Source organism: Dermochelys coriacea, chromosome 4 (genome assembly GCF_009764565.3).
Source record: "Dermochelys coriacea isolate rDerCor1 chromosome 4, rDerCor1.pri.v4, whole genome shotgun sequence".
Classification (NCBI taxonomy): domain Eukaryota; kingdom Metazoa; phylum Chordata; order Testudines; family Dermochelyidae; genus Dermochelys; species Dermochelys coriacea.
The window spans coordinates 14016733-14030770 of NC_050071.1; the positions used below are offsets into that span (position 1 = coordinate 14016733).

The 14038-nt window shown below is 43.1% G+C and overlaps 2 protein-coding genes across 5 annotated transcripts in view; both read left to right on the forward strand.

The window, feature by feature from the left end:
- Positions 1–831: 831 nt before the first annotated feature.
- Positions 832–4550, forward strand: LOC119855164 (C-X-C motif chemokine 10-like). Its single transcript, XM_038400718.2, has 4 exons — positions 832–1207; positions 1989–2115; positions 2726–2815; positions 3564–4550. Exons 1-4 carry the CDS (start codon positions 1147–1149, stop codon positions 3586–3588), a joined length of 303 nt encoding a protein of 100 aa, XP_038256646.1. The 5' UTR covers positions 832–1146; the 3' UTR covers positions 3589–4550.
- A 919-nt stretch (positions 4551–5469) lies between these two features.
- SDAD1 (SDA1 domain containing 1) overlaps positions 5470–14038 on the forward strand; it is a 37084-nt gene continuing 28515 nt past the window's right edge. Inside the window, exons 1-6 of one of the 4 annotated variants that reach the window (XM_038399126.1) lie at positions 5470–5831; positions 8396–8500; positions 9197–9295; positions 9799–9909; positions 13368–13439; positions 13539–13639. In XM_038399126.1, coding sequence (XP_038255054.1) covers positions 5742–5831; positions 8396–8500; positions 9197–9295; positions 9799–9909; positions 13368–13439; positions 13539–13639 — 578 coding nt within the window. In that variant the 5' untranslated portion in view covers positions 5470–5741. Of the gene's footprint in view, positions 5832–8395; positions 8501–9196; positions 9296–9798; positions 9946–13367; positions 13440–13538; positions 13640–14038 lie in introns of all 4 variants that reach the window. The other 3 variants (XM_043514041.1, XM_043514040.1, XM_043514039.1) reach the window with 3 other exon arrangements.

Genomic DNA, 14038 nt, shown 5'->3' on the forward strand with positions numbered 1-14038 from the left:
TCATGTATTTATACCTGCTCCTGTATTTTCCACTCCATGCATCTGATGAAGTGGGTTTTAGCTCACAAAAGCTTATGCCCAAATAACTGTTAGTCTCTAAGGTGCCACAAGGACTCTTCATTGTTTTTGCTGATACAGACTAACTCGGCTACCACTCTGACTCCTTGTGCAGCATCACTGAAAATATTGTCTTGTAAATTAAACTAAATAGAGATTATACAGTCTAGGTGGAGAAGTCACAAAAGCCAATAGTTCTGCAGTATTTTTCATCTTTGCTGGCTGTTCCCTTTTCATTTAAATGCCTGTTTTCTCCTGGGGACACTAAGTAGGTTTCACTTTTTGTGACTCTTAGGAAATGATCCACCTGCACATGGGATGTGTGCAGGGAACTATCTGGGTGATCTCAAAAGAGAAACTAACCCATGGGGATTTCTTAAAGTTAAAGCCCCCCCACAAATATTTCAGGGGTGGGACAGAGAAAACAGAGTCAAATTATCTCAATTCCAGTCCCTTAATCCCAAATGTGAGTTGACTCATCTTTGGGGCCTTTAAATATTAACAGAAATACTGCACTTTTTTCCTATTAGTATGTCCTTCACACTTGCATAGAATTTGAAGTGAAAATTTTGGTCCATGTTTCCGAGCAAGATTCCTAAGAGATATGAGAAAACAGGGCACCCTTAATGGAGGGCCAGGAGCTAAGATAATTTGACTCCCTTCTCCCCATTCCTCACTCCACACGATATTTATTTGTGGCTTTCACTTCAAGAATTTCCCCGGAGTTATTTTTGCCTAGGAGAGCATAAAGGCAGCTCCGCTCCCTGCACACATAGAGGCGAGCATTGATCACTTCCTAAGACTCACTGAAAGTGAAACCGAGTTTGTTTCCTTACAAGAAATCAGGAATTTCAATTAAAAGGGAACAGTTGGCAAAGGAAAAGAATGGTCACGTGTTGGGACTTTCCTGCACAGATTGAATAATCTCTGGTTATTTTAGCTGTCATGACAATAATCAAGACCAATCAGCATAAAGGAGGGAAAAGGCTTAGAGTATAAATGTACACTGGGAAACACTTTGTCTCAGGCACTCCTCAACCTCTCTCAGACATCCAAGAATAATACAGAAGAACCTTCGCTCTCATCACCATGAAGGGAACCTGGGCTGTTATCCTTTGTTCAGTGCTCCTGCTTGCAGCTGAAATTCAAGGTAAGAGGCAGCAATATCACAAAAGACGTGTAGTACAGTGAGAAAGCCAGAGGTGTAATTAACTGGAAAGCTGTGTAGAATAAATACTTGGAACTTCACTTTTGTGGCAAAAAAGTATCTCAGTTCAGGGTTTGTGTTCTACTGCCACTCACAAACATCTGTCCACTCTGCTTGTGTCTAGAAGGTGTGTGTTGTCCACACAGGACTCGGACTGATCTGCTTGTATTTAGCAGGGAAATGAATATGACAGTTTTTGGCAGACTTGGATTTCTGCCCAGACTGTCCCGGTAAAGGTGTGAAATCAGCCTCAGTCTATCATATTTTTGTCTTGTTTTAATCATCAGAGGAAGACAGTTTGGGCCTCATCCAAAGCACATTCAAGTCAGTGGGAACTTTCCCACTGATATTAAGGGGTGTTGGATCAGACCCTTTGTAAGCAACAATGATTTTAGGTCCAACTGCTCCCTCTGTTCATTCACTCCCATCACTTTTACACCGGGGTGACTCCTGTTTTCCATTGATTCGTGTGAGAGCATAATCAGGCCCTCTGACTTCAAAACTAATAAGATGAAGGCAAAAGAGTGTAACGCTTTTTGTAACATTGTCCTAATGTAAATATGCACACGGTAAAATTGCAGGACAAATGACTCTGCAGCCCTGAGGATGAAATGGAGTGTTTTCAACCTCTCCTCTTCCAACTTAAACATATTTTACTGAAGGCATCTCAGGTATCTAATATCATTCTAATCTCTCTCTCTCTCATGGCACATTTCTTTTTTAGGGCAGCTGACCTCTGGACATGGACGTTGCAGCTGTACAGAGAAAGGTTCTGATTTCATTCAGCGAAAAGCCTTAGGAAAAATAGAAGTGTTTCCCAAGAGCTCTTCCTGTGATCACGTTGAGATTATGTGAGTAATGACTTAACTGTTCAGGTATCACCACTCAGAGGGGCTGCTTGTTGCAATGGCAGGAAATATGGGGATTTTTCCCCCTTTAACGTAACCCCAGGTTCTGATGTCCATCTCCGTATTCTAAGCAAAGCGAAGTGCAATGAGGCTAGAGACTAAGGCCCAGGTCATCAGCTGGTATAATCAACACAGCTTCACAGACTTCAATGGAAATACACCAACCGAAGACTAGCCTGGAGGGTGGGATTCTCCAGGGCTCTGTGCCTTGTTTAGTCAATGACCCCAGATCTGAATGGGAGCATTTTGCACTCAGTTGGCACGGGGTAAATGACTACACAGGTTGTAGGGAATCAGGCCATGAGGCTAGATGAGAACCTAGATCCCACTTGCTAGGTGCATATAAATACATCAGGTAGATCATTCTAATGCTTCAGCTGATTTGAGGCCTTTCGAATTTATATTCCCTCCCAGCTCATGGTGACTAGGTAGCGTATCACTCAGCTTACCAAGGGCCAGACTCCTGCTATTCAGACCCTGATCCCAGATTACAAAGAGAATGGTGACCTTTCCATTATATGGAAATAAATTCTGTTTTCTTTGTTCATTTCAGTGCTACAATGAAGCCCAGTGGAGAGCAAAGATGCTTGAACCCTAATTCCAAATGGGTACAGAAGATGATGAGAGCCCTCATCAAGAAAAGGTAGGTTTCCCATCTGTCCGCAGGGAAAAGCTCTCATGTGCTTAAGAGGTCATTTTATTGTTATACCTCAGTGAGATCCAACTTTGGGCTCAATCAATGGTCACTGCAGTCTCACAGCCTCAGAAACCTGCATTGCAACCCCAGAAAATGGCATATTTCTTGGGACACAGTATAAGGTATCTGGGGTATATAGAACCCCCCATTGCAGCAATACCCCCTGCTTCACACAGAAGAGCAGGTCAAATGCACTGCATTGTTTCAAAGGGAAAAACAAGTTCATTTAAGCAGCCTGTGTGTCTCAGGCTCAGTACTAAACTCACTTGTGCTGAATTTTGGGGATCTTTACCCATGTCTGGGCTTCAAAAGCTGGGAAGAATGGCCACCCATGATGCCTACTGAGAAATCACATAATCCTGTAGGACCAGACTGTGCCACATTTACCCTCACTGAGTAACACCTTACTCCACAAGTAATCCAATAGAAAGCAAAGGGACTATTCATAGACTAAGGTGCCAATCAGCTTAACCCTGGCAGAATCTGGTCCTTTAAATTTAACCTACTGTTCTACCAAGTACTCGATGGCCCTGGTTCTGATGTGACTTAAATTGGTGTAAATCAGGAGTAAGTCCAATGGAATGGCACAGCGTAAAGCTAGTGTGAGAGGAATATTAAGCCCTTCCCTATGTGAAATCCAGAAAGAAAAATTCTAATGAAAGGATTAATTTCCCACTGTCTTTTATTTTGACAGGTCTTCACAAAGCACTCACCGGTAAAGGAGAAGAGCTAAAGACCACTTCAACAGACTAGTGAGATTTTAGGATTTCAGTGCTTCAGGCTCCCTCTCCAGTGAGCAATGAACTTGAGTCTGCTTCCTCCACCTGGCTCTTCAACTTTTAAAATACAAATGCTGCAGTGAGGCAAGTTGTTCCCAACATGCGGTCATTGCATCCATTAAGGTAACATCTGGGCAGTGACATCATCTCAACGCTGTGATGAAACATCAGCATGTCACGGCAGGACATGTAGTGAGGCATATGTAACATCAGTAATACTACTGGCAAACCAGAGACAGTAAAGGCCGAAAAAGAAAAGGAGTACTTGTGGCATGAAGTGAGCTGTATCTCATGAAAGCTTATGCTCAAATAAATTTGTTAGTCTCTACCGTGCCACAAGTACTCCTTTTCTTTTTGCGGATACAGACTAACACGGCTGTTACTCTGAAACCAGTAAAGGCCTAGTTTGTCTGTGGGATCTCCTGGTGGCTATAAGTGGTAATAGATTGCTTCTGCTTATCTAATTAGCAAAGGTTTCTTTGAGCCACATGGTTGAGTTATTATATTATTATAATCAGAACTCAGAGATACAAATTTCTCAGGTAACACATACTAAGAATTCCAGTATATTTTTTCTAGTAGGTTTGAAATTAACTTAATTCTTAGATGTATTTGTTCCATGTTAATTTATATAATATGACACATGATTGTTGTTCTAGGATATGTCTATCATTTGTCTGTAGGCTTTATAAATAAAATTGAAGAAGGCTTATAATCTTAAGCCTATCACACTGTGTATTTAACTGATGTATAAACATTTATTACATAAATTAAATGGATCTAATCATGATGAAATGTAATATAACAAATGAATGTAATATAATATTCACAAACATTCCTTGTGTTAGACTTCTCCTTTAAATATAAGCCAATTAAAGTGAATAAAAGACACTGAAAGCTGTAACAGTTTCCTTGGAGTTTGTACTATGTAATCATTCATGAGCTGAAATTTCATTCATAGTGCTAGATATATTTACGGTTGAGTAACACCATCTGAGAATTAATGCTAATATCCTACCATATTAATTTGATAAAAATACACGTATGGAAAGCTCAATGCTTGTGTACGTTCATTCACACTACAGTGAAGCAATATCCAATCAACCGAACTTTCTCAAGTCCTCCTCCTACACCTCTAAGACCAGAACTGCACCCCATCCCCACTCATCTACTTACCTTTCCCTGTCATCCCAAAGAAAACCCTGGAAGAATAGATAAGCAGTGCAGCTTTACCTGAAGGTCAACACATTTGGCCTTTGGCAAAGCGGGGCAGGAAAGCTAGTGCCACACTGGAGGGCACCTCCCTGAAGAGGCTCTGGGCTTGATTCCCGTTTACACTGCGGCTCTTCCTGTGTACAGTGAGGCAGGGGGAGGGATAGCTCAGTGGTTTGAGCAGTGGCCTGCTAAAGTCAGGGTTGTGAGTTCAATCCTTGAGGGGGCCATTTAGGGATCTGGGGCAAAAATTGGGGATTGGTCCTGCTTTGAGCAGGGGGTTGGACTAGATGACCTCCTGAGGTCCCTTCCTGACATTCTATGATTCTTTGCCTTGGTGTGGCAGCGTGAAGGGGCTGAGATGTGCATCTGTGACACAAAGGAGCTGGTCCCAGAAGAGCAGCACAGGGGCCCAGATCCTCCAGAGTATTTAGGTACCTAATTCCTATTGATTTCAGCAGGAACTAGGTGTCCAACGCCTTTGGGGAACTGGGCCTGCCGGTCCCAGCTGGAATCCCCCCTCCGCTGGCCAGGGCAGCTCTTTCCCTTTAATGCAACTAATTCCTATTAAGCGGGAAGACTTGAATGAAGCATTCTGTACCTATCACTGTGCCTGCCCCCAGGAGCCCCATCTCTAGTGCCGGCCTTGCTGCCCAGCACTCTCTTGCGCCCTCTGCCTCTAGGGGGCGCAGGTGGCTCCCAGCACTCGCAGGAGGCCAGATTCCGAACAACGCACGAGCGGTCGCTTTTGGAATAAGTTTGCCCCTCTGCGGCTCCCCTAGCGCCGGAAGCCAAGATGGCGGCGCCCAGTGGTCGCTCACGTGGTCGTTCCGGGCGGGGCAGAGTGGCTCGTAGGCAGTAGCGCCCGGGCTCCAGCAGCCATGTCCGGCCGCAACAACAATAAGCTGCCCAGTAACCTGCCCCAGCTGCAGAATCTGATCAAGCGGGACCCGCCGGCTTATACGGAGGAGGTGAGAGAGCGAGACCCCCCGCCGCGCCGGGAGGAGGCGGGTCAGACCCGGGCACAGCCCCCAGGATGCCCCTTGGCCCCAGCCCCCATCCTCGGCGCGCAAGGCAGAGGTCTCTTTTTCCCTCTTAATAAACATCCTCTTCCTCGTGGGAGGCCCGGAGGGCAGTGACACCGCTTGGTGTGGCCTGTGGGTGCCCGAGAGGGACAAGGCGGGGGAGGTAAATATCTCTTAATGGACCAGCTTCTGCTGGTGGAAGGTGCAGGCTGGCGAGCTTCCCAGAGCGCCTCTTCAGGTCTGGGGAAAGTATCCAGCGTGACCCCCAGTCAGTGTCACGCCCACGGCGCGATCCCCCCTGCCCCCAAAGGGCGGCCTGTCCTTGCTCTCAAAGGGCGTGTTTACCTGGCGATAACTAGTTGGAGGAGGAAAGGAGTGAAATCCTAGTGGCGACGAGGCACCGTTTTTTCTCAGCTCGGCTGGCTACATGGAGGTGCCTTGTCTGCGCTGCCTGGAGTTAGCTGTTCTGATGTAAAAACGCACCTTTCCCCCATTAAGATAGAGCTGCCTTCACTGATGGTGGCATATAAGGCAAAACTCCTCCTTCTCTTTCTCGCATGGGGCTGGACCCCTTGAACTCCATGTGACTTTACATGCTTCAAGTTAGGCATGTGCTAAAGCATCAAGCTGAACCAGGGCTGTAGCAAAAGGTGTCTAGACCAGGCCTAGCAATTTAACTATTTTAGTTAGGGGTTATCTTTTTAGTGATATAGTTATACCAGTACAAAGGTGCCTTATGCTGGTGTGATTTATTTCTATTCTTGTATGGGAATAGCTATGCCATTATAAAGCACTGCTATACTAATATAACTGCATTCATAGGGGTGGAGGGGTGACCGGCAGTTCTACTGCGAAGTCTGTACCAGTATAGTTAATATGGTACAACTTTTATGTGTAGATCAATGCCTAGGAGAGACTTGAAAAGTTGCCTTAGGGCTTGTGTACTCATGGAAGTATTAAGCAACAGCTATTGCACCTTATTCAGAGTTGTTGTACAGGCATTGGCAAACCCTTAAACTGACATCTTGCCATCTTTTTAGCTTCTTAAAAAAGCTAGCAGTAACTTTATGCCAGCCCTGAGGCCCCTCACCAGTTCTTGTAGTCTTACGATTACCTATTCCTTTTTAAAATAAAAACTCCCTTTTTGCTGCTGAAAGTCATAGCCAGACATCTGAAACTGATGGATGATAGGGGAGACATCAAAACAGGCAAGACACTTAGGGGTAGTCTACATTACTCTGCTACATTGGCACAGCTGCACCATGTCTGGTGAAGATGTGCTATGCCGATAGGAGAGCACTCTCCCGTCGGCATAGTTACTCCACCTCCACAAGAGGCATCTCCTGCTGACTTAGCACTGGTGTGGCTAGCACTTGGGTGAATGGCATTTGTGTCACTTGGGGGGGGGGGCTTTTTCACACCCCTGAGCGAGGTAAGTTACATTGACTTAAGCGGTAGTGTAGATAAGCTCTAAGTGTTGTCAGATGCAAAAGAAGAGAAACTGTAAATATATTTCTACTCTTCAATGGGTATTAAAGGCTGTTACGTTGCTGGGGTATGCATGGTCCAAGATAGTGTCTCTGCCAGTGGGATAATCATGTTGAACATTAACTTTGGGGCGGGGGAACTGTTCTGTTTGATCCTTGATGTTAAATGCAGCCATTCTCACAGTGTACATATGGTCAATAGGTCTGGATACCTTCCTTGCTGTTCCATCTCCCCTGTGGTTAGAGGTTGAGTTGCAACCAGAATTTTAAACCTCAGGAATTCTCAGGATGATTGTTTAAAGTGGCATTATGCCACACCGGTCTCCCTCCTGCCAGTAGGCAATGTGAATGCATTATACCTTCACTGCAGCTATTTGTGCTTTGTCGGCTTCTGATGCATACTCTTCTGGATGGGGACTGTGCTCTGCTGCTCCCCAGTCCTGCAAAGAGTTAAGCCTGTGCTTGACTACTCACAGTGCATAAAATCTTTGCAAGGTCAGGGCCTGGGGGTCCACGCAGTTTCTAGCAGAATGGTAACCTAATTTTGATTGGTGCTTCTGTGCCCCACTGTAAATATTAATATCTCACCCTAATAAGAGACTTACTCCCATCTCACATGGATTAGTTGTTAAAGTCACATCCCTGAGACGCTGGAGATGTATCATCAAAAGCTGCTTGGCTTGAATGTCGCAGGGAAAATATAATTATATATTTAAAAAAAAGAAAAGGAGTACTTGTGGCACCTTAAAGACTAACAAATTTATTAGAGCATAAACTTTCGTGAGCTACAGCTCACTTCATCGGATGCATTTGGTGGAAAAAATGCAGCTCACTTCAAGGTATGCATCCGATGAAGTGAGCTGTAGCTCACGAAAGCTTATGCTCAAATAAATTTGTTAGTCTCTAAGGTGTCACAAGTCCTCCTTTTCTTTTTTGCAAATACAGACTAACACGGCTGCTACTCTGAAACCTATCTTATTCAGTAGTGACAACTAAGAGTGAAATGGCATATTTGTGTTTCAGTTTCTCCAGCAGTATCGTCATTACCAGTCCAATGTGGAGATTTTCAAACTCCAGCCTGATAAGCCCAGTAAGGAGCTGGCTGAATTGGTGATCTTCTTAGCACAGGTAAAATTCTGTAGTTTTAGGAAAAACAAACTATTTGTTTGAACTATTAAAAGGTGACCTGCAAAACCTTTCCCCACAATGAAATAATTGTAAGCTATATACAAATGGCCCATATAGCTAGGAGCAGGTGACAAATAACAGATGAAAAGATTTAAAATTTCCATTCTCCAGTGTTGCTTTCTGTGATTTACAGTATAAAATGGTAAAAACAAAACATTTTAAAAACTGAACTGTTTATTTAAAAAACAAACGAACAATAACCCAGTTGTGTCCCATTTGACAGACTGCATTGCTTCAGCAGAATTTTTAATAGGTGTGTTGCTTCAGTGTGATTCTGGAACATCATAGTGATGCCAAATAGAACTTTGTTACTCATAATTATCTTCTTTTTGGAATGGGTGTTCCAGATCACCTTTAAATGCATGGAACATACAGATTTTACAGCACTCTTAATCTTTTAATAAAGAAGTGAGCTTTTATGTAGGAAGTTAATATGATAGAAACTTCATCATTTAAAGATATATTGCACATCAACAAAATTTGAAAAAATTAGTTGTCATTTAATGTATATTTGGTTAAGAGGTATATTTTTACAGAGACAGAGTCACCTCTCGGGCAAATATACCATTGTTACACTGTTAGAGTTTATTATAGGGACTTCAATAAAGTTTTTTTTTTTTTTAATTTTTTAAACAGGTTGGGCACTGCTATCCAGAATATCTTGTTGATTTTCCACAGCAGATGAAAGAACTGCTTTCTTACAATCACACCGTTTTGGATGCAGATCTTCGAATGGTAAATCTGACATTTAAAGCACTGATATTTATTGCTAAGGTCTTTCAGAGGATTCTGTACATAATTTTATTTTACAGTATAAGCAAGGGCTTGCATTGTCCTAATTGACTATTAATTTTGTGTGCCTCCGTTTTTTAGTGTCCAGCTTTCTGAAAATCAGACTCCTTCAAGATGCCTCAAATTGGGCATCCAAAAATCAGGGCCAGAGTGGTCAGTTTGGTAGAGAAGTGGTACCCTGGTTTTGAGGACCACCGCAGAGTTAGCAACTCTGGGCTCCAGGAGCACATCTTTGCCCTGATCCTTCAAAGACTAATACACATGCTTAATTTACTGTGAACAGTCTTGTTGGCTTCGCTGGAACTACTTGTTGGGTGTAAAATTAAGCATGTTTAAAAGTGTGAGCAGGATTTGGGCCTGACTCTTTTTTTTTTTTGTAGATGAATAATAAATGCTCTTGTCTTAGTCATTTTCAAATTGTGATTCTGGTCACTTCTTTGTTGCAGACATTTTGCAAAGCTTTGATCTTATTAAGAAACAAGAATCTAATAAACCCTACAAGTTTGCTGGAACTCTTCTTTGAACTCCTGCGCTGCCATGATAAACTTCTACGAAAAGTAAGCTGCAAAATAAGAATTGGTTTTATATCCTTGGTAAGCCTCTTGTTAATGTTTTCCCCTCTCTTATGAGAAGGAAACACAAGTAATTCAGCAGTACCAGACAGCCTGTTCGCTCTTCCCGGTAGCTAAATATATAACCTTATTGTAGTTCTGTTGGTGTATTTGGGGTTTTAGCAGTTTGATGTGCCTGTGACCTGTCATCTATTATGGAGATGGACACTCAGGGATAAATACAATGAGTATGAAAGGGCCAGCTTTAGAAACCTGAAAGGTGAGATGAAATTGTGCGTCACCCGGCCCCCAAAAGGCTGGGGTGGGGATTGGCAGCTCATTAAGAGTTATGGGCTTGGTTCCTAGAAGTTCTGAGTATTTTCTGGTGTCATTGACTTCCTGGGGCCTGAGCAGCTGTACTCCTTGTGTGGGCTCATGTGCCACTCATTTAAGATTTAGTGGAAAAGTCATTCCGATGATGGTGTTGGGACATTCCCCAGGGTGCGATCTGGACTGCTGTGTCCCCTTAGCTCTCCAGCCTGGGATCCCTTTTACACTGCTTTGCTGATGAACAGCAATCCCTCCAGGCTCTGTTCACTCTCTGCCATCAGCAGGCAATCACAGAGCCGTGAGCACAGTCGTGTACTTGGCGCGGTTCACCTCACTCCCAGACACCAGCCCCTTTTGCGCCGTGAGGGAAACCCTGGCACATGTATACCTGGAGTGTGGCAGGCTGCAGCACCTATTCCGGCTCCTCACCAATATTTTATTACGCTTTTGGTTGCACTTTTCCCCTCACTTTCTTATCTATGCACTCCCTATCCGTGGCCCCACGAAGTCACGGGATCTCCTGGTCAACCTCTTCCTGGCCCTAGCTAAAATGGCCATCTATAAAACCAGAGTGAGGAGGTTGGCCGATGGAGTCTTCTGTGACTGTGGGGCCTATTTCCGATCCTCGGTCCGTTCACGTATCCGGGCAGAGTTCCTCTGGGTGGCGTCCTCTGACTCCCGTGACGGCTTTGAGGAGCAGTGGGCGCTGTCCGGTGTTCTCTGCTCGGTGTCCCTGTCCGGTTCCCTTCGTTTGACCCTTTGACCACACTCCTGTCCCTGTTGTTTCATTAGTTGTCCCCCGGAATTTTTTGGGTATTTTTCCACCCTTTTAGGCTGGAGGGGATCCTTTAGCGGTGGACGGGCTTCGCCCGCCCACTTCCCGGATCCCAATAAGACCAGCAGGGAAAGTCACTCCTAGCTGAATATATGACTGCTATGCTCAGCCAGCCATGAATTACATACAGAGAGGCACCCACATATCCCTCAGCTCCAGCCTTGCTCCCAGAAGTGTACGTCTCATACTGCTCAGTAGCCCACTGGACAGTACAAGTTCATAGATAGTTCGTCATTCCAACAAGGGGTAATAAGTATGCACCAGGCTTATTGACCTAAGTAGAGATTCCCAAGCACTTCTACCAAAACACACTGGTTTAGATAAAACAATAAAAGAAGTTTATTAACTAGAGAAAATAGATCTTAAGTGATAAGCTATAGAAGTCAGAATTGGTTACAAAAGAAATAAACAGATAAACATACAAGCTAATCCTAAATTTTACTAAGGCTAATAGGCTTAAAAGCAAAAGATTTGTCTCACTGTGAGTTGCAATACATTTCCAGGCTGGGTCTCCCCGCACTTTGTTCAGTTCTCTGAGAGTCGTTGCTCTCATGAGCAGAGAGATGGAAAGAGGAGAGAGGTGGCTAGGGAGATTCCCCCTCCGCCCCTTCTTACACCCTAGCCCTTTGTGCTGGAAACATCCTTGCTGGATCATAGGGACAGGCAGTTCCATTGTGTACATGAGCGCCAAACTGTCCTTTGGATGAATTGTAAATTTCTTGTTTGCAACTCCTCACCACTCTCTCCTTTCTGGAGAATGTTCAATAAAGTTGGTAATGACTCTTTAGCACTTTGCTGGCATGCTAGGGTGTCTTTGTCTCTGAGAAATTGAGTTGTGGATGTTACCCATAACTCCAATATGTTACAGTAACAATCATAATGTTACATGCAAGTATTGTTGCACACATTTCAACAGGATCATAATATTCAGCAGATTGAGTTTTCAAATGATACCGCACAAGGCATACTTTGTACAAAATATAACATAACCATATAAAAGTAGTGAATGTGGGCTACAGCGTGTCATAGGTGTACTAGGAATAAACATAATTATGTTGATTTAAAAATCAGCATATCTGATCTCTCTTGGAGATACTGTGGATATTTGTCTAGGCATAAGTTAGAATGTGTTCTACATTCCTACATGATACTAATTTCTGGAATGGAATTCAGGAGTTTATTCCTAAAGTTATGAGCTAGACAGTCCTATTCACTGCGGCCTTTTCTGTTGTAGGTGCAGTACCCAAACAGGAACTCCTGAGTTCTTTAGGGAAACTTGTAAATGAAAAGCGCTGCTGGGCATAAACATATTTAAATGCCTTCTTTGTTGCAGAAAGATTTATCACTAACTGAAAATGGAATTGACTGGAATCAAACTGGCTACACCAGTCAAACAGTCTGGTCAAAACTTAGCTGAATTTGCAAAAGAAATTTCAGCAATACAAATTGGTTTTTGTTGTTTTTTTTAAATTACAGCTATATTTGATGTTGTTCAATTCTCTATGGTTTCTATTCTGCAAAGACTGTGGTCTTGTCTACATAAGGAAATCGTGCAGAATAGGTATTCCACATTAACTTCCCTTGTGAACGCTCTTCTTCTCTTTTTGTGGTTTAACTTAGGGGTTGTCTAGATGAATCGTATGCAGCAAGCTAGGGTGTAAATCTACATTGCATTAGCGTGCTGTCCGTGTGGACCCTGCTACCACACATGAAAAGTTCCCTAGTGCGCATTGATCTGCTCTGCTTTGAAACAGGACTAGATGAAAATGCCCTACGGGACTTGTAGGGTGTGGTAGCAGGGTCTGCAGTGATAGTGTGTGGCAGGCTTGTGCACTGTAGACTTATAACCCAACTTGCCACCCACTCACTGTTCATCAAACCGTTACTTCACTTTGGAAGTGGATTAAGCTTAAGTGCAAAAAATCACTCAGTGCAAAATAGAAGGGTCCACATGGGAGACTAGTGCAGCATAGCTATTGTTCTTTAAAGTCACACCTTAGTTTATTCCACACTAACATCCGCTTGTAGCATCCCCTCTGTGTGCCGTGAGTAGCCCTATTGAAGTTAGTGGGACCATTTGCCACGTGTGAAGTTAAACACATGAATAAATCTTTGTGCAGGATTGGGGCCAATGACTTTTTTTTTTTCTTTCCCAACTGTGGCTTTGGAAAAAACTTCTTTGCCATAGTGACTGGCACTCTCCTTGCATGGTAATACTAATGGGCTTTAGGGAATTAACTTTGTAGGCTGCAGAGTGTGAATACTTCACTTTACTGTGCATGTCACTGTTTGTTTACAGACTTTATATACTCACATTGTGACAGACATCAAGAATATAAACGCTAAACACAAGAACAATAAAGTGAATACAGTAAGTATGCTGGCTTCCAGGTATACTTTGAATGAATGTTTTTTATTATGAAAACTTTTTCAGACTCGCTCATAATTTTCCCAATTTCTTCTTCTTAAGGCACTGCAGAACTTCATGTATACTATGTTAAGAGACAGCAACCCTACTGCAGCCAAGATATCTCTGGATGTGATGATCGAACTATATAGAAGGAATATTTGGTAAGTTTGATTGCACAGAATTGGTTCTCGATTATTCTGGGGAAACCCAGGATGGATAAAAATCTATGATTTAAAAAAAAAGACTTTTATTTAAATTTGAAATGGACAACTTTTGTTAAGGCCTAAACGTACTGTAATCTATTACAATTGTTTAAACTAAACACAAAAAAAAAATATTAAGAAGTACATCTTTGCTGCCTACTTTTAAAGAAAGTCAGATCACTGCACTGGTGGAAGTCACTGGCTAAGTACCTGAAACCAGAGTTTGTTGAAGGGCTAACGCAGCTGTTCACAGCAGAAGCCTCTATTGCATGTAGACAGGTTTCAGAGTAGCAGCCGTGTTAGTCTGTATTCGCAAAAAGAAAAGCAGTACTTGTGGCACCTTAGAGACTAACAAAT